This window comes from Suricata suricatta, chromosome 7 (genome assembly GCF_006229205.1).
Source record: "Suricata suricatta isolate VVHF042 chromosome 7, meerkat_22Aug2017_6uvM2_HiC, whole genome shotgun sequence".
Lineage (NCBI taxonomy): Eukaryota > Metazoa > Chordata > Mammalia > Carnivora > Herpestidae > Suricata > Suricata suricatta.
Genome location: NC_043706.1, coordinates 29,545,410 through 29,562,127, shown reverse-complemented (window position 1 = coordinate 29,562,127; position 16,718 = coordinate 29,545,410). Strand labels below are relative to the sequence as shown.

General features: G+C 52.3%; 2 protein-coding genes across 18 annotated transcripts; one reads left to right on the top strand and one right to left on the bottom strand.

Annotated features, from left to right (window-relative positions):
* Positions 1-113: 113 nt before the first annotated feature.
* Positions 114-3,999, bottom strand: APOM (apolipoprotein M). Of its 3 annotated transcripts, XM_029943465.1 has the most exons (7): positions 3,757-3,999; positions 2,450-2,555; positions 1,494-1,648; positions 1,142-1,215; positions 945-1,043; positions 672-770; positions 114-260 (listed from the first exon to the last, which is right to left on the bottom strand). In XM_029943465.1, exons 3-7 carry the CDS (start codon positions 1,544-1,546, stop codon positions 235-237), a joined length of 351 nt encoding a protein of 116 aa, XP_029799325.1. In that variant the 5' UTR covers positions 1,547-1,648; positions 2,450-2,555; positions 3,757-3,999; the 3' UTR covers positions 114-234. The 3 variants fall into 3 exon arrangements, with proteins under 3 accessions (XP_029799325.1, XP_029799324.1, XP_029799323.1); XM_029943464.1 differs by lacking the exons at positions 2,450-2,555; positions 3,757-3,999 and adding an exon at positions 2,330-2,414; XM_029943463.1 differs by lacking the exons at positions 2,450-2,555; positions 3,757-3,999 and adding an exon at positions 2,042-2,264.
* Positions 4,000-4,360: 361 nt separating this feature from the next.
* Positions 4,361-15,333, top strand: BAG6 (BCL2 associated athanogene 6). Of its 15 annotated transcripts, none has more exons than XM_029943450.1 (26): positions 4,361-4,613; positions 5,241-5,367; positions 6,432-6,549; positions 6,670-6,866; positions 7,103-7,156; positions 7,318-7,392; positions 8,012-8,250; positions 8,747-8,876; positions 9,330-9,527; positions 9,738-9,990; positions 10,337-10,414; positions 10,525-10,632; positions 10,755-10,867; positions 10,970-11,057; positions 11,258-11,541; positions 11,976-12,267; positions 12,425-12,594; positions 12,784-12,837; positions 12,966-13,068; positions 13,171-13,295; positions 13,466-13,612; positions 13,712-13,771; positions 13,880-14,026; positions 14,103-14,210; positions 14,716-14,862; positions 15,151-15,333. In XM_029943450.1, exons 2-26 carry the CDS (start codon positions 5,254-5,256, stop codon positions 15,244-15,246), a joined length of 3,498 nt encoding a protein of 1,165 aa, XP_029799310.1. In that variant the 5' UTR covers positions 4,361-4,613; positions 5,241-5,253; the 3' UTR covers positions 15,247-15,333. The 15 variants fall into 15 exon arrangements, with proteins under 15 accessions (XP_029799310.1, XP_029799309.1, XP_029799306.1 ...); XM_029943449.1 differs by having other exon boundaries at positions 10,310-10,414; positions 10,973-11,057; XM_029943446.1 differs by having other exon boundaries at positions 10,310-10,414.
* Positions 15,334-16,718: the final 1,385 nt, after the last annotated feature.

The following is a 16,718-nucleotide window of genomic DNA, read 5'->3' as shown; positions in this document are numbered from 1 at the left end:
ACTCAGTGTCCTTCCTGACGCCGTCAGTTGGGGGTTTAGGTGGCAGAAGACCCAGGGGGAGTATAGAAATGGAAGTAGTGGGACTGATGTCTAGAGACAAACCCAAAATGAGATGAGGATTGAAAAACCATCTTTATTACTCTCGAAACGGAGTTGGGAGTCTCCAGCTTCTCCTCCCTGCAACACAATGGCAGCTCCTATCATATCCATCTGGGGCACAGATGAAGCCACAGGTCAGTTACTGTATAACTCGCAGGCCTCTGGTGGGAGGAGGGAGAAAAGAGTATGGAAAGAAGGGAAATCCAGGAAGAAAGGCAGCATTGATGGTAGTGGGGCAGAAGATAATGCATTCCCGCCTTTCCTTGCATCTAAGAAGGAGTCTCTGTGGCCTTTTCTCCTACATCTCTGCCCCTTTTATACACCACAAACTCTGAAACCTCTCTTTTGAGTAGCCCAGAGCCCATCCTGGCTCCCTTGGGTGACATCACAGCCCTTGGCCACATCCTTCTGATGTCATCACAGCCTGTGACACAAACGGAGGTGTCAACACAGCCATTCTAGTGATGTCAGCCTTTGGCCATGCCCTCTGGTGATATCACTTGAGTCCCTATCATCTGGCATAGAAGACTTGGTGAGTCCTAGTCCTCTTCTGTGGGACTTTACCCCCTCACCTTGATTCCTGGGAGTCAGTAAGAAGGCCTTGGAGTCCAGACAGGAGGTCAGGGACTGGAATTCCTCCACACACTTCTCAGGAGGGTGTGGTGAGCGATCTGGAAGAGCAAGGAACCAGGCCTATCAAAGTCCCTGCTTCTTAGCACCACCCTGTGAGGACCTCATGGAAGCACCCAGCCCTTCCTGGGATGATATCATAGGGCCCAGAGTGAGAGGCTCTCCTGCCTTCCGAGTGTTTCCTCCAACCCTTCCTGCCTGGTGTCTCTACTCACTATAGAGGAGGAAGCGCTGATAGCCTTGGCCTGACTCTTTCAGCATGATTCCACCTGGGCATGAGCTGGAGAAGAGCTTGGTCTTCATGTCTGGGCGCCCTGTTGCGAGCGGGGAGGTGGGGAGAGTGTCAAGGCAGAGATGCAAAACCAAGCAAGCCCAGGGGGTGTGGGGAGCGTGAGGGGTGAAGAGAGCTAACCTTCAGTTCTGAGATCTGTGCTCTCCTCGGTCAGGTGGTAGATCCATTTCCGGGGCACACACAGCCCATTTTTCCTGCAAAAGTGGTGGCAAGGAGGAAGGGCTGAATGGAACCCTAACCACACAATACCAACCTCTATTTATCTTATTTTTTTTTGAAGCTCAATCCCCTTAGATTTCAAGCTACCAAGGTATGGTTAGGCTCATCCCTCTTCAGAAGGAAACTAATAGAACTGTTGACTCCATGGGCCAAGAATAGCAGATATCCCAAAGAGCCCAGTTCTTTGTGGATGGGTGCTCATATTTTGAACAGAGACTGCACCCACTGGTGCCTCTGCCTCCTCACCACTCACGTGCGGATGGTAGCACGAAGCTGGAGCTGGTTGGGGGCAGAGCCTGTAGCCATGTTGAAAACAATGTTGTCCACAGGGTCAAAAGTCGCCAGTTCCTCCTTGGTGGGAGCTGCCCCTGCGATAAAGTACCACCGGCCCAGGTGTGGCTCTGGAAACTGCAGAGAATGAGGGGAGATCAGAAGAGCGTAGGTCCCCACCACAGGATCCATTCAACCTCTTCATCATCACTCTTAAAACAGCAAGACTTAGGAGTGGAGTGGTAGCTGTTTTCTTCCAACTATGGTTGGGTTCTGACAGGGAGTCACTAAGCGACCTTTCGTTTGTCTCCCCTCAATCACCTTGAGTAACCACCCACCCCCAATTCTACCATATCTCCACATTGATGGCCGCAGTACTAACATATTTTTTTACTTGTTCTTGCATTCATTGTCACAAACACACACGTCCTTTCTCCCTTTCCCAGTGTGACTCCTGGTCATTCAAGGCCACCCACTCAAATCCTTCAGAGCCCCCACCATAAACACCCCCCCCCCATTCTCAGTCCATACCTCTTTCCCATCCACTCCCTGAGTTGTCAGTTGACTGAACTCAGGGCATTGGTAGATGGAATTGAGAATACCATAGAGGTAGAGTAGAGTTGCCCATATTTGGTAGAACATCTTCAGGCAGGAGGAAGCTGGTGTTCTTCGTGAAGTGGCTGGTACCTTAACCGCTCTCTCCCCCTGCTAGTTACTCAGTCTGCTCTGCTTCCAGCCCCCTTGCCTCGACCCTTGACCCTTTCACCTGCTAATGAGTAACTTCAGCCTTGTTTTCCAACCCCAGCCTAGATTACTTACCATGTTTGGGCCTTCCTCCCCCTCTTCTAGATGCCATACACTCTGGCATGTCCAAGAGTCTCTCAGGAATTAGGAGAGCTGAGCCCTGTAAGTAGAAGCCTGTGGCTTTCAAAGCTATACCTGAGCTAGGTTTCTGCTGTGTTGTGCAGCACTGAAGAGAGGTAGACTGATTCATTCATTCACTTAGCAAAACTGTCTTGAGTCCCAGCTGTTTGCCAGCAAAGCCCTAGTGACATAAAAATGAATGACATAGTCTCTGGCCTTGAAGCAGTAAAAGGAAAACTAGCTATGTAAATGAAACAAATCATGGTGGCACAATCTGGTAAGTTCTTTAGAACAGGTATGAACCAGGTGCTAGGGCCTGGCGATGGAAGGCTTTCCCTCTGAAGTTTATAATTGGGGAAACAATATGTACACCCCTGAGAAAGTTCGCTGACATGAGTTTATTCACTCAACATTTATTACAAGTAAGAGGCTACATCATTTGATGGTTAGAGGATAGATACTGGTGTTAGGCAGAGAGGGTGCAAACCCTAACTCCACTATTTGTTAGATCTTGAACAGTTTTATGAATCTGTTTTTCATTTGTAGAATGAGCAAATCATCACTCTCATAGGATTAAAAGAGATAATGCATGTAAAGCCCTTAGCAAAGACCTGCACATGGTTAAGTACAAAGTAAATATTAGTTATAACTAATGTTTGTAGAAGCACTTATTTACTGTTTCTGGTAGGTTTTAGATTCTCAAATAATAGTAAGGAGAGAATTATCTAGAGGATAGTGGGTGGAGCAGTTAATGCAATGAAAGATGGGGCTTCCTTAACAGATTATGTATAACCCACAGACTGCCAAAAATTTTGTTCTGAGAGGTGAGATTGCTATGGGCTTGCGATTTAATTAAAATAACAAAATTTGGGTGATGGGTATATGAGAGCTCATTATTATTATTTAGGGATGTTTGCCACTCTTTATCATAAAAAGCAAGTACATATAAAACACAACAATTTAGTGGTAGATGTGTTCGACCCGGGGTCTGGTAGGCCTGGACTTGTCAGTTCTGCCACTTCTTTCGCCTAGGTGTAATGCATGTAATAACTATCCCAGGTGTTGAAAGGATTTTAAGTAGGACAGTACACAAAACCCTTAGCAAAGTGGCTGATACAAACCAAGAGCTCTCTAAACAGGTGTTTATTAGAACTCTAAACTGAAACGGTCCTGGGGCCTGGGTAGAAACTACGAATCCCAGAAAGGTTGTGGACACCGGAAGCAGGGACGCCGGCAGCAACCGGGCTGGCTGGAGAAGTTACAGCGCCAGGGGGCCAAGGCCCTGGCCCAAGCGGATAGGTAGAGGGCTTAAGCGGCCAACACCGTCCCGCCTGTCCGCGGACCCGGGTCCCGGGGAAGCCCTTTGGTGGCCCCTTCAATACCCCAGGGTCTGATTCTTGTGTTTCGGTCCATTAGGAGTCCATTTCCTCCTATTTCCCAAACGTTGAGGCGCCGTTTTTGACGGAAGTCCTGAAAGGCAGTAAATTCTAGTTTAGCCAGAACAGGGCGCGCCCCCTCGGCCGTCCACCGCCGGCGAGAAACATGGCGCTCACAGCCCGCCAATCGCCCACCGAGCAGAACCGAGGTCAGCCCCAACGACGGAACGGCACGCCTAGGGAGCTCGCGAACCACCTCCAACGGCCTAAGGAAATGATGACTTCCGGAAGCGCCGAAGGAGTAGAGCCGCGAGGGCCAGAGTGACAGGATAGAATTTTAGGAGGCCAGGACAGTGCCGCCTCACGTTCTCTGTCAGCCACGACTTTAACATAGATTAGTGAGGCACAATCCCCAGTCCCCAAACTCCAAGATGCATACAACTGTCCAAAGCCTCTCAAAGCGTAGAGGCTCATGTGGTAATTTTTTTCAGGCATTTATAGTAGCCACCTCAACCTCCCACAGCTCTAGCGCGTGCACCGAAGAAGTGAACAGCATCAGCGGGGGTGGGCGGTGTCTAAGAGTGTACGCATGCGTAGTACGACGCACGCAGGCGCAGTAGGGCCCCCGGGCGACGGTGGCCGCGGCTCCTCAGGGTGCTCGGCTCCCTTCCATCCAGGCCGGCCCCGGTCCGTCTCGCCCCAAGAAACTCACTGTTTGGGGCCGCGAACTTCCTCATCGTGCCCCACAAAAGTAAAGCTTGGGGACCTGGGGGGAGCCGGAAGTACCGCCTTGCGATCCCCAAATACTATCGGGGAAACGGAAGTGGCCATCGGTGGCAAGTTGGGGGAGACCGGAAGTGACGGTACCTTGGGGAAGTCGGGGGCGGAGCCCGGGGTGGTGGTGGTGGTGTGTGTGGGTGTGTGTGTGTTTGGTGTGTGTTGGTTGCGCCGCTCTGCTGGAGTGTCGAGGGAAGGCGGAAGAGGGGGGGCAGTCAGCTAGCCAGTCTGGCTCCCCGTGAGTGTCGGTCATCTCCGGTCTGTCGTGACTTAGGCGGGTTCGATGGGCGTGGCGCGCGTGCGCGCAACCACTGTCTCCGCAAGTCTGGCGCGACCCCCCACCCCCGCTCTCGCTTGCCCCCCAGGGTTTGCCAAACTTTGGGGCCTTTGTCATATCGCGATTGATGATGACATTGGTCTCTTCCTTTCTTTCCTGGTTCCTAGCCTGAGTGGCCCTCCTTTATTGTGATTGGCACTGTGGAGCCCCTCCCATCTCCCGATTTTCCAGCTCCCTGTGCCGTCGATCTCCTGCCCTTTGTGTTTCTCTCCCCGTGCCCCGGAATCAGAAGGGGGATGGAGGCGGGTGTGAGTGTGTGTGCTTGTGTGGGAGAAACTCTTTAGGTATTAGGGCGGAGACTCAGGCCGGGAGGCTTCCGGGTATATAAAATCTGCTTCGGGCGACAGCAGGCCTCCCTCCCTCCATTCTTCCTTAGAGAGCTGTCGACCATGGAGCCCAGTGATACTACCAATACCACTACCAGTATGGAGGAGCCTGACAGCCTGGAGGTGCTGGTGAAGACCTTGGACTCTCAGACTCGGACCTTTATTGTGGGGGCCCAGGTGAGACCCCAGCTCTTCTGGAAACCCCCATTAACTCTTATTATAGTCCCCCATTCTAAAGCCTGGGTTTTGTTTTTGGTTTTTTTTGGTCCTCAAATCATCTTCAGTCGGTTCCTTTGTTCATGTTCCATACAGGACGTTTTCTGGTGTTTCTTGTTGAGTGAGAAGGTATGGATGAGGCAGATTTCATTCTGCCCTTTTCCACCTTGATGGAACAACGTGCAGAGGGAAATATGGAGGGAGGGGGAAATTTATGCCATCATCATGAGTGAACCCCAGCCCGAAGGGACAGACATAGCTCTTGCCTTTGGGAGGGGACACAGAATGGATATCCAAAACACAAGTCTTAAAAGCAAAAATTGGTTAAGTCTGTAGTGTGTTTTTAAAGGCTAGAAATCAGACTTCATAGCGCAGGTAGAGCCCTAATCGTCTATTGAATGGATTTACTAGTATTTGTGGCATGATTTAAATCTTGATTTTAACACCACAGACACAGCTGTTTATGCCATTGATTCCTCTAATATTTGGAGACAAAATCATAAGGTCTGTAGTTTTTAAAACATGTACAAGAAGGCCACGTAGGCTTTTGTGATTAAATGTATGTAAACATTCTGGTACTTCCCAAGCATACGTTGTGCAGTTAGGAAAGTGTTTGCCCTTTTCTCTCTACTTAGTTGAGTGTTTTGCCTTGATTTTCTATCCCATTTTCCTTGTCATTGCGTTTATTTTGGAGATTGCAGAGTTGTATCATTTTGTGTTTGGGGGAGGGGTCACTGGTATCTTTAGACACACATTCTTTTGGGAGCCAAGGAGAGACATGAATGTCCGATTGCTTATCTGTTTCCAGCCATGTGATTTTCTTTTGCGTATGTAACCTGAACTTTGTTAATGTTTATTGTCCGTTTTAACAGGTGTTAACATGTCTTAGTTTTGGGCCTTGCAAAATAATTACCTCACAATCGAGGCAAATGGGTAGTGATTTTATGATTGGGTGATTTTTACCCGTCACTCCCAAAAATCAGTTGTCCCTCTTCTGATAGTTCTTTATTTCTTCTACCTTGTAGATGAACGTAAAGGAGTTTAAGGAGCACATTGCTGCGTCTGTCAGCATTCCCTCTGAGAAACAACGGCTCATCTATCAGGGACGAGTTCTACAGGATGATAAGAAGCTCCAGGAATACAGTAAGAATTCGGGGGAGGCAGTTTCGAGGTTGCGGCAGCTGTCTAGAAGGATGAGCTGAGGCCTTGAACTTACTTGATCGTATAATGCTTTTGTGTGTATCTTTTTTTTTTTTTTGGCAGATGTTGGGGGAAAGGTTATTCACCTGGTGGAACGGGCTCCTCCTCAGACTCAGCTCCCTTCTGGAGCATCTTCTGGGATAGGGTCTGCCTCAGCCACCCATGGTGGAGGACCCCCGCCTGGTACTCGGGGGCCTGGAGCCTCTGTTCATGACCGGAATGCCAACAGCTATGTCATGGTTGGAACCTTCAATCTTCCTGTAAGCCTGTGTTCCACATAGGACGGCTCTTGTGGGGAAGGGTGGTTTGGTTGTGGTAATAGCAGAGAGCTTATAAGACAAGTGTCTTGGTCTTTAGATTAAGTTTTGAGGGCCCTTAGGTCAGATATGGCCTTAGTCTTGTGAAAAAAGGGTGGGGCTTTCAGAGAATGAGTTGGAGGTGTGGGGGCCTTAGTATTTGGCTTCTCCCAGAGCAACTTCCCTTACCCTTTTCTCAGAGTGACGGCTCTGCTGTGGATGTTCACATCAACATGGAACAGGCCCCGATTCAGGTATCACGGGCCTGGGAGGGTCAGGGAAGGGGATCTGGGAGAAGGAGGCCATGAGGTCGGGGGGTAGACCTGGCCGAGGAGATGGCTGGGACCTGGTTCAGTGGGTGGTAGAGTTCATGGCTTCATCTCAGATGTACTCTGATTTTTCCCTCTTACTGTAGAGCGAGCCCCGAGTAAGGCTGGTGATGGCTCAGCACATGATCAGAGATATACAGACCTTACTTTCCCGGATGGAGGTCAGTGGACCAGGCTGGCTAGAGTCTGTCTGTCTCTCTTCATTCTCCCGTAGTCCTCTTTCCTTTGCCTGGCGATGAAGCATGACTGGCCGTTCAGCTGGATTGTTCCTGCCTAATCTGGTCTCTTCTTTGCAATCTTAAGTCTTTGGGGCAGGAAAAAGTATCTTTGTCAGGCTCTCTTGCCCCTGCCAATTCTCCGGGTGCCTGGCATCTGGGAAGTTTGTTTCGAACTTGTCAGATAACTCTCATGGCATCTTTTTTCCATTACAGAAGCAATCTGTGCTTTTTTCGTTTTTAAATTGCTGTAGCTAATGCTGAGATGTTCTGTTTCCATTAGTTTGTGTGTGACTGTAGCCTGTGACCTTTCTTTCTCTTCTTGTGGGGGTTTAGGATATTTTAATTCTTGTATTTTATTAGTAATTCATAAGTACAACAGCTGTATGTTATGTGACTTGTTTTAAGTTTTATGTTGGTGGCTGGGGAATCAAAGAGGCCGATGCAAAGCCCTGCCATCAAGGAGCCCAGTTAGAGCTCCTTCTCCACTCATTCTCCTTTGTCCTGAGTAGTTCTCTGCAGCAGTCTCATCCTGCCTTTGGTATCCCAATTCCGTTCCCTTTAGTGTCGAGGAGGACCCCAAGCACAGCACAGTCAGCCGCCCCCCCAGACGCCAGCCGTGGCCTCGGAGCCTGTAGCCTTGAGTTCTCAAACATCAGAACCAGTCGAAAATGAAGCGCCTCCTCGAGAGCCCATGGAGGCCGAAGAAGTGGAGGAGCGTGCCCCAGCCCAGAGCCCGGAGCTCACCCCTTCCGGCCCAGCTCCAGTGGGCCCAACACCTGCCCCAGAGACCAGTGCACCCAAGTGAGAAACAGAGGGACCCTTTGGGAGGGGGGTTGGGGATCGCAGATGAAGTGTGAGAGCCAGGAAGGTTATGAAGGGAGAAGACGGCTGCTTGACAGTCTTACTGGTAGGGCTAGTGCAAAGGGGCAGGGAGAGGCTCTGGACCAGCTGATGAGGATGGAGGTGGCAGCTGAGCCGGAAGTACTGCTGTCCCTGGGACAAGGAAGTCCAGATGGTGTTTTTTGAGCCTGATCAAGATTCTCTCCGGAGTTGTCACAGGTCGCACCTCTTTCTTCACAGTTAGTTTCTCACCATCACAGGTATAGGATCGTGTGGTGGGGAAGGCAGAAGCAATATATTTTCTCCTTTTCGTCTTCCTGTGGGCACATAAATGCTCTGCTAGTCCCAGAGGGGATTGGGCCAGGGGTGTGGGAGGCTGTGGAAAGACAGGGCAGGTGTAGTCTATATGGGGGTCTGAGGGGAGCCTTGGCTCACTGCTTCTCGGGGTTGCCCACAGCCATCCTTCCCCTGCGGAGTATGTTGAAGTGCTCCAGGAGCTACAGAGGCTTGAGAGCCGCCTCCAGCCCTTCCTGCAGCGCTACTATGAGGTTCTGGGCGCTGCCGCCACCACGGACTACAACAACAATGTGAGCCCCGCCTACCCCCTCACCCCCATTTGTCCTGAATGGAGCAGGCCGAAATACAGCTAAGCCTTTCCCCCAGAAAAAGACCTTGTCTGCAACAGAATGATCTCTCTGTTGACTTGTAAGTGATGTTTTCCTTCCTTACAGGGAAGGTCATCGTCTTTGTGATACTTACTTACCTTTTCAACCCTTGAGCTACTTAGGAAGCTTATGCAGAGTAAGGGAACTTAGCAGGTGATGCCATACTCATTTGCCATAGGGTTTGTTGTAATACGGAATTTTCTGTGTACAGGAAGTAGAATTTATTCATAAAGGTTGGATCTACTTGGGAGCTTCCAAGGCCGTGCCTGGAGGTGTAGAGAGCCTGGTGTCATTCAAAGATCTTACTGGTTTTGTTATCGAGGTTTGTCCCAGCCTAACATTTTTGGCCTTTCTGTGCTTGGCCCTGGGGTATAGCAAGAGGGCCGTGAGGAGGACCAGCGCTTGATCAACTTGGTGGGGGAGAGCCTGCGGCTACTGGGCAACACTTTTGTGGCACTATCTGACCTGCGCTGCAATCTGGCCTGTGCGCCCCCTCGACACCTGCATGTGGTCCGGCCCATGTCTCACTATACCACCCCCATGGTGCTCCAGCAGGCAGCCATTCCCATCCAGGTGGGTCAGAGGAGCCTGGCATGAGGGAGCATGCACAGCTATTGGTGGAATGACCCAGGGTAGCTATCGAGTTTGAGGGTAGTGAGAAGGGGTAGGGACTTCGGAAATACATGGTGATGGAGAATTGGGGAGACTTTGAAGTATACCATGGGGTGCTGTGGGTTAGGTTCTTGTTTTACTCATTCCGTCTTGTTCATCTGTTTCTTACAGATCAATGTGGGAACCACTGTGACCATGACGGGGAATGGAACTCGGCCCCCCCCGACTTCTAATGTGGAGGCACCTCCCCCTGGTCCTGGGCAGGCCTCATCCCTGGCTCCCACTTCTACCACTGTTGAGTCCTCAGCCGAGGGGGTTCCCCCACCAGGGCCGGCTCCTCCCCCGACCACCAGCCACCCGAGGGTCATCCGGATTTCCCACCAGAGCGTGGAACCCGTGGTTATGATGCACATGAACATCCAAGGTAAGTTAGGATTGGTTGTTGGTAGAGAAAAGCAACATGATTTGAGGGGGGGGTAGGTACCGAGGTGTGAGAGAGGGAGGGTGGGGAAGGGAAAAGCCAAGGCTGAATGAGGTAGCAGAGGAACCAGACTAGAAGCTTTTAGTTGGCATGCGTGGGGAGGGGCAGGAGTGACTGCTTATCCTTGCAGATTTGCGTGGTGAAGGGAGTGCTACCTTCCTGTCTAGATGGAGGGAGAGGCAGCTTATTTGTGAGGGGAGTACAGCCTGAAGGATGCCAGTCTCAGGAGGATACAGTTAGGTCTTGGCCCTGCCTGTCTCAGGGCCACTCTCTCTGTCTCCCTGCCCAGATTCTGGCACACAGCCTGGTGGAGTTCCGAGTGCTCCCACTGGCCCCCTAGGACCCCCTGGTCATGGCCAGACCCTGGGTAAGAGTGAGGGCATCAGAGCAGGCTGAGCTCTGGTAGAGAAGGGGTAGGGCCGAGTGGGTGGGCTGAAGGGGGACCAGGTTCAAGGTTACATCAGACCCGCCCCCCAGGCTCCACCCTCATCCAGCTGCCCTCCCTGCCCCCTGAGTTCATGCACGCCGTCGCCCACCAGATCACTCATCAGGCCATGGTGGCAGCAGTTGCCTCCGCGGCCGCAGGTAATGACCTGGAAGGGGAAGTTTGGGAGGTGGGGCACGGTCCACGGTGGTGGGTGCTGTTGGCTGGCGGGCAAGGGCCCACCCTTCAGCCCTCTCCGGTCTCTCCCCTCTGCCACCCACAGGACAGCAGGTGCCAGGTTTCCCGACAGCTCCGACTCGGGTGGTGATTGCCCGGCCCACCCCTCCGCAGGCTCGGCCTTCCCATCCTGGGGGGCCCCCAATCTCGGGTACTCTAGTGAGTAAGGGTGGGGGAGTTCTGGTGGGGAAGTTGGGGGAGAGAATCCTGTGGTGGGGAATGAAAAAGGCAGGACTGAAAGTCCCCCCACTCTTCCTTCAGCAGGGCACCGGACTGGGCACGAATGCCTCTTTGGCCCAGATGGTGAGCGGCCTTGTGGGGCAGCTTCTTATGCAGCCTGTTCTCGTGGGTGAGTCGTCGTTCTTCCCTGCCTCCAGATGTGGCCATTCCCATGGGCCTGAAGGCTGATGCTCCTTAACCTCCTTGCTGGTGCTTTCCAGTTCTCTCCATTGGTCCTTCGTTCTTGCTTTCCTGCTGGGAAGACCAGAATGGAAATGCTGTGGGGTCTCGTTTCTCTCGTTTCAGTTTCTTTTCTTTTGGTCTTTGTAGCTCAGGGGACCCCAGGAATGGCTCCACCTCCAGCCCCTGCCACAGCTTCAGCCAGTGCAGGCACCACCAATACAGCAACCACAGCTGGTCCTGCCCCTGGGGGGCCTGCCCAGCCTCTACCCCCTCAACCCTCAGCGGCTGATCTTCAGTTCTCTCAGCTCCTGGGGAACCTGCTGGGTCCTGCAGGGCCAGGGACCGGAGGGCCTGGCATGGCTTCTCCTACCATCACCGTAGCGATGCCTGGTGTCCCTGCCTTTCTCCAGGGCATGACCGACTTTCTGCAAGTGAGTGCCTAGCTTGCTTATACCTCACCCTTCCTTTCCTGCGGCTCGGCCAGGCGCTGGTGCCTTGTTGTTGTGGTATTCCTGCTGGGCTATGGCCTCTGATGACATGTTGGTGGGAGGGAGGCTTGGGAATTCGTGGACTCTGATTCCCACCCGCCCCCACCCTGATTTGGAGATGAAGAAAATGAAGCTGTGGAAGTAAAGTAATTGGTGTTGCTGCTTTGTAACCTAACCCATCGAGAGGGAGAGAAGGTTGGTGCTCTGCTCCATTCTGCCGTTGCAGAACTGCGCGCGCACTTTGTATTTCAGGGAGTAAAGATCAGAGTGCAGCTCTCCGTCCTCCATGGCCCTCTTGGTTTGTGCCTTTCTGGTGTCATTTTACATTCTTATCTCCGCACTCATCTTGTTTTCTGTTTGTTCTTTCTCTTTGCCAGGCGACACAGACGGCCCCTCCGCCCCCTCCGCCGCCCCCACCCCCGCCCCCGGCCCCAGAGCAGCAGACCATGCCCCCACCAGGGTCCCCTTCTGGTGGTGCAGGGAGCCCTGGAGGCCTGGGTCTTGAGAGCCTTTCACCGGAGTTTTTTACCTCCGTGGTGCAGGGCGTGCTGAACTCCCTCCTGGGCTCCCTGGGGGCTCGGGCTGGCAGCAGTGAGAGTATCGCTGCTTTCATACAGCGCCTCAGTGGATCCAGCAACATCTTTGAGCCTGGGGCTGATGGGGCCCTCGGTAAGCAAGTTGGGGGATCCTTGGTCTTCTCCAGGGAGGGACAGGTCAATGGCCTCTGCTGAGGGGTATTGCTGAGGTGGGATGAGGCCAATGGGCTTGTGGTGGGTGGGCAGGCCAGGTGGTAGAGGCCACTGCTGACCTCTGTCCTTGTCCCTAGGATTCTTTGGGGCCCTACTCTCTCTTCTGTGCCAGAACTTTTCCATGGTGGATGTGGTGATGCTTCTTCATGGGCATTTCCAGCCACTGCAGCGGCTCCAGCCCCAACTGCGATCCTTTTTCCACCAGCACTACCTGGGTGGCCAAGAGCCCACGCCTGTCAACATACGGGTAAATAAAGGTCTTGGACCCTAGCGCTCCCCTTTTCATTACCTTCATTTCTTTATACCTGATTCAATTTATCTATCATCTAAAGCTACAATTGCTCCAGCCCAAGCCCTGGACTTACTGGAGGTAGAGGGGAGGGCAGTGTCTTGAGGGCTGGGGCTTGGATCTAAACTTGAGCTGTTTCCCCCATAGACGGCAACCCACACGTTGATCACAGGGCTGGAAGAATATGTGCGGGAGAGTTTTGTGAGTACCCCTTCCACGTTCTCTTTTCTCCCGGGTCCGGTCAGGATAGGTGCTGTTCTTACTGCCTCCTTGGTTCCTGGCCTCCCAGGGTTCCTGATTTGGGGGTCTTTGTGGGTCTTGTTTCTCAGTCTTTGGTGCAGGTTCAGCCAGGTGTGGACATCATCCGGACAAACCTGGAATTTCTCCAAGAGCAGTTCAATAGCATCGCTGCTCATGTGCTGCACTGCACAGGTCAGGGGCGGGCAGGGCCGGGGGGCCGAGGAGTAGTGGTGGGGGTGTTAGATGTGCAGGGCTGCTGGGTGCCAGCATCCTCTCCTTGTGTCTTGCCCACAGACAGTGGATTTGGGGCCCGCCTGCTGGAGTTGTGTAACCAGGGCCTGTTTGAATGCCTGGCCCTCAACCTGCACTGCTTGGGGGGACAGCAGATGGAGCTTGCTGCAGTCATCAATGGCCGAATTGTAAGCACCACCCCACCCCAGATCTCCAGCCTTCTGTTTCCTTAGGTTTCCATTCTCTCTGGTATCCTGTGGTTTTCATTTTTCTTCACCCAACTGCCATCCTTTTTTATTTGACACTTCTCAAAAGCTGGTTGAAGATTGTGTGTTTTAAGACTGCGTTCTGCCCTCAGCGTCGCATGTCTCGTGGGGTGAACCCATCCTTGGTGAGCTGGCTGACTACTATGATGGGACTGAGGCTTCAGGTGGTTCTGGAGCACATGCCCGTTGGCCCCGATGCCATCCTCAGATACGTTCGCAGGGTTGGTGATCCCCCCCAGGTAAGGGACCCAGATGGGCTCTGGGATCAGGGGACTTGAAGGAACTGGAGAAGGTCTGAGAAGACTTTCTGTTTTGTCCTTCTCTGTCCAATTTCATAGCCACTTCCTGAGGAGCCAATGGAAGTTCAGGGATCAGAGAGAACTTCCCCTGAGCCTCAGGTACCAGGGGGAGTTGAGAGGTCAGGTGATGTGGAGTGGGGGACTGGGGGCAGAAGGGCTGGAGCTGGGCGCGCTGAAGCCTGTGTCCTTTCGCTGTCTGGCTCCCAGCGGGAGAATGCTTCCCCAGCCCCTGGAACAACAGCAGAAGAGGCCATGTCCCGAGGTCCACCTCCTGCTCCTGAGAGTGGCGGCTCCCATGATGAACAGGATGGAGCTTCAGCTGAGACAGAACCTTGGGCGGCTGCAGTCCCCCCAGTAAGTGTTGGGAGGTGGGCTGGCAAGCCAAGGCAGCTGAGGTTGTGCCAATTACTCCTCCCCTTTTCATCCCCAGGAGTGGGTTCCGATTATCCAGCAGGACATTCAGAGCCAGCGGAAGGTAAAGCCGCAGCCCCCCCTGAGCGACGCCTACCTCAGTGGTATGCCTGCCAAGAGACGCAAGGTTGGTCTACTTCTTCCCTGAGGATCTCTCTGTATCCAACTTCCCTGGTCGTGCTTAGAATCCAACTATTTAGAGCTGGGAGGAATTCTTCCTAGTTTAGTCCCATCATTTAATGGGTAAGGAAATGTTCCCAGGGATTGACTTGCTGACAGTCGCTGCAGCACACCTTCACGTTAGCGTTTGCCAGCAGTCCTGTCCTCCCTCAGCTGCCTGGTGACTAGGCCTGTGGGCTTCCTCTTGTGGACTAGTCAGCTCAGAGTGCTGACTGGCCTGACTCATCCTGCCCCTCTTGTTTTGAAGAATAAGTGCAGCACAGTCAAATGCTGTGTTTTGGCCAGAGCCAAATAAAATTAGGAAAGCATCTCTGCTGTCAAAGCCTGTGGACTATTCCCCTTCTCTCCACTAGCATAGGAATTCAGTGGTTGACTCCTGGAAAGGGTGAGCTGGGTGGTGGCACTGGATCTGACGTTGATCCTCTTTTCCCTCCCGACCCCCTGTCCCCCAGACGATGCAGGGTGAGGGCCCCCAGCTGCTTCTCTCAGAGGCCGTGAGCCGGGCAGCTAAGGCAGCCGGAGCTCGGCCCCTGACGAGCCCTGAGAGCCTGAGCCGGGACCTGGAGGCACCAGAGGTTCAGGAGAGCTACAGGCAGCAGGTGCCCCCACCTTGAAGCAGAATAGGGATGGTTTAGTGGGAGGGGTTGGGCTAGGGCCCCTCTTTTCTGATCCTTTCAGAGATGAACTGGTCAGTTTGGGGCTACCACTTGACCTTTTTAAAGAGTTTCTCTAGTGGTGTCTGGGAAGGCTGAGCGAAGCCATATTGGGCTATTGACAGTGTGGCTGGTGGGGAAGTGTTAGTTCCTAAGGGATGGCCTTGCGTGCTTGCTGGGGTCCTAGGGGCCTGGCTGCTGCCCCTCTCCAACCTGCTTGCTTTCTCTCTCTAGCTCCGGGCTGATATACAAAAGCGACTGCAGGAAGACCCCAACTACAGCCCCCAGCGCTTCCCTAATGCCCACCGGGCCTTTGCTGATGATCCCTAGCTCTTATGGCCCTCCCTCATCAGGGGACCATAGCCCCCCATCTTCCTTCACAGTATTTAAGAAATAAAAGTCAGATTTTCCTGGCTCTTTGGTCTCTAAATTGTCTTCCTTAAGTAGCCTAAGTATTTCAAGGGCGCTTGGGTGGCTCAGTTGATTGGGCGTCCGATTCCGGCTCTGATCATGATCTCAGGATTTAGGAGTTTGAGCCCTGTCTGGCTCTCTGCTGTCAGCCCAGAGCCTGCTTCAGAAACTTCCCCAGCCCACCCCCCTCCCCTCCCCACATTCCCTCTAAAAAATTAAAAGTACATGGTCTTCCCTGAACTTGCTTAAAATCAAGAATTCCTAGGAACCTAGCAACATAATACCACTTTTAACCTTTCCGTGGGAGATGTGGATTACCATGGTTTACTGCGTATGTAGCACAACACTAAAATGTAGGAGCCTGTTGACAGGGACAGCCGTTTTCAGGGAACATTTTCACGCAGAAGCATTTTTTTCTTATCTTTTTTAAATTGAGAGTGTCTGTGGGAGTGGGGGATGGACAGAGGGGTAGAGAGAATCCCAAGCAGGTTCCTGACTATCCTTGCCAGAGCCCCCAATTTGAGGCTTGATCTCAAACCATGAGATCATGACCTGTAACCACCTGAGTCACCCAGGCACCCCAAAACCATTTTACATGTGAATAAAAAGAACAGAGTTCAGAGAGGACAAAACTTATTCTAGTCTAGGATAGGGCTGTCAATTATCCAGTAAAAAGCCTCTTAATTTCCAAGCAGTTGCAGACCTAGTCTTCGAATTACTAGCAGTTTGACAGTGGTGGAACTCCTCTACCTGGTTCACGGAGCCTACTGTTCAATCCTGAACAGAGTCCATGTCTTTAACGGCAAGTCCATGTCTTTCTCTCAAGTTTGTAGCCAGGACCGAAAGAACACAAGGCTGCAAATTCTCTGCTACTCTCCTTGAGATGCAGTTGTAGTCCCCTCCCTGTTTGCTGGCTTCCAATAGGATGTGGCAGGATAGACCTGCTAAGGCCAGTTCCTACACTTTACAGCATCCACCCTGGATCTCTTACAACACTAGCTCAGGGACATAATTGGCCTGATGACTCGAAGATCTTGCTGGAAAAGCCATAGAGACACTGGTTGACAGTCCAGTGGGATTCTACCTTCCAGATGTGCTACCACCAAAGCCCCAGATACCTGAGGGTAGCCCTATGGGACCAGCCCAGCCATCAAGTGCAGACTGGTAACCAACCAACAGACCTCACTCACTGGCACAAGAAACAAATCACCCAGTGGAAGCCAGCTCTAATTCCCAGTCCGTAAGACTTCAATATATAATAAAATGGTCAAATTTTGAGATAGCTCGTTAAAACAGATCACTGGGGTAAGTAAATTCCCTGACTAAAACCACCTTACAGATCACTGGGCACTGTACTGTGGTACAAGGAGGTTGCAAACAACCAACCCATC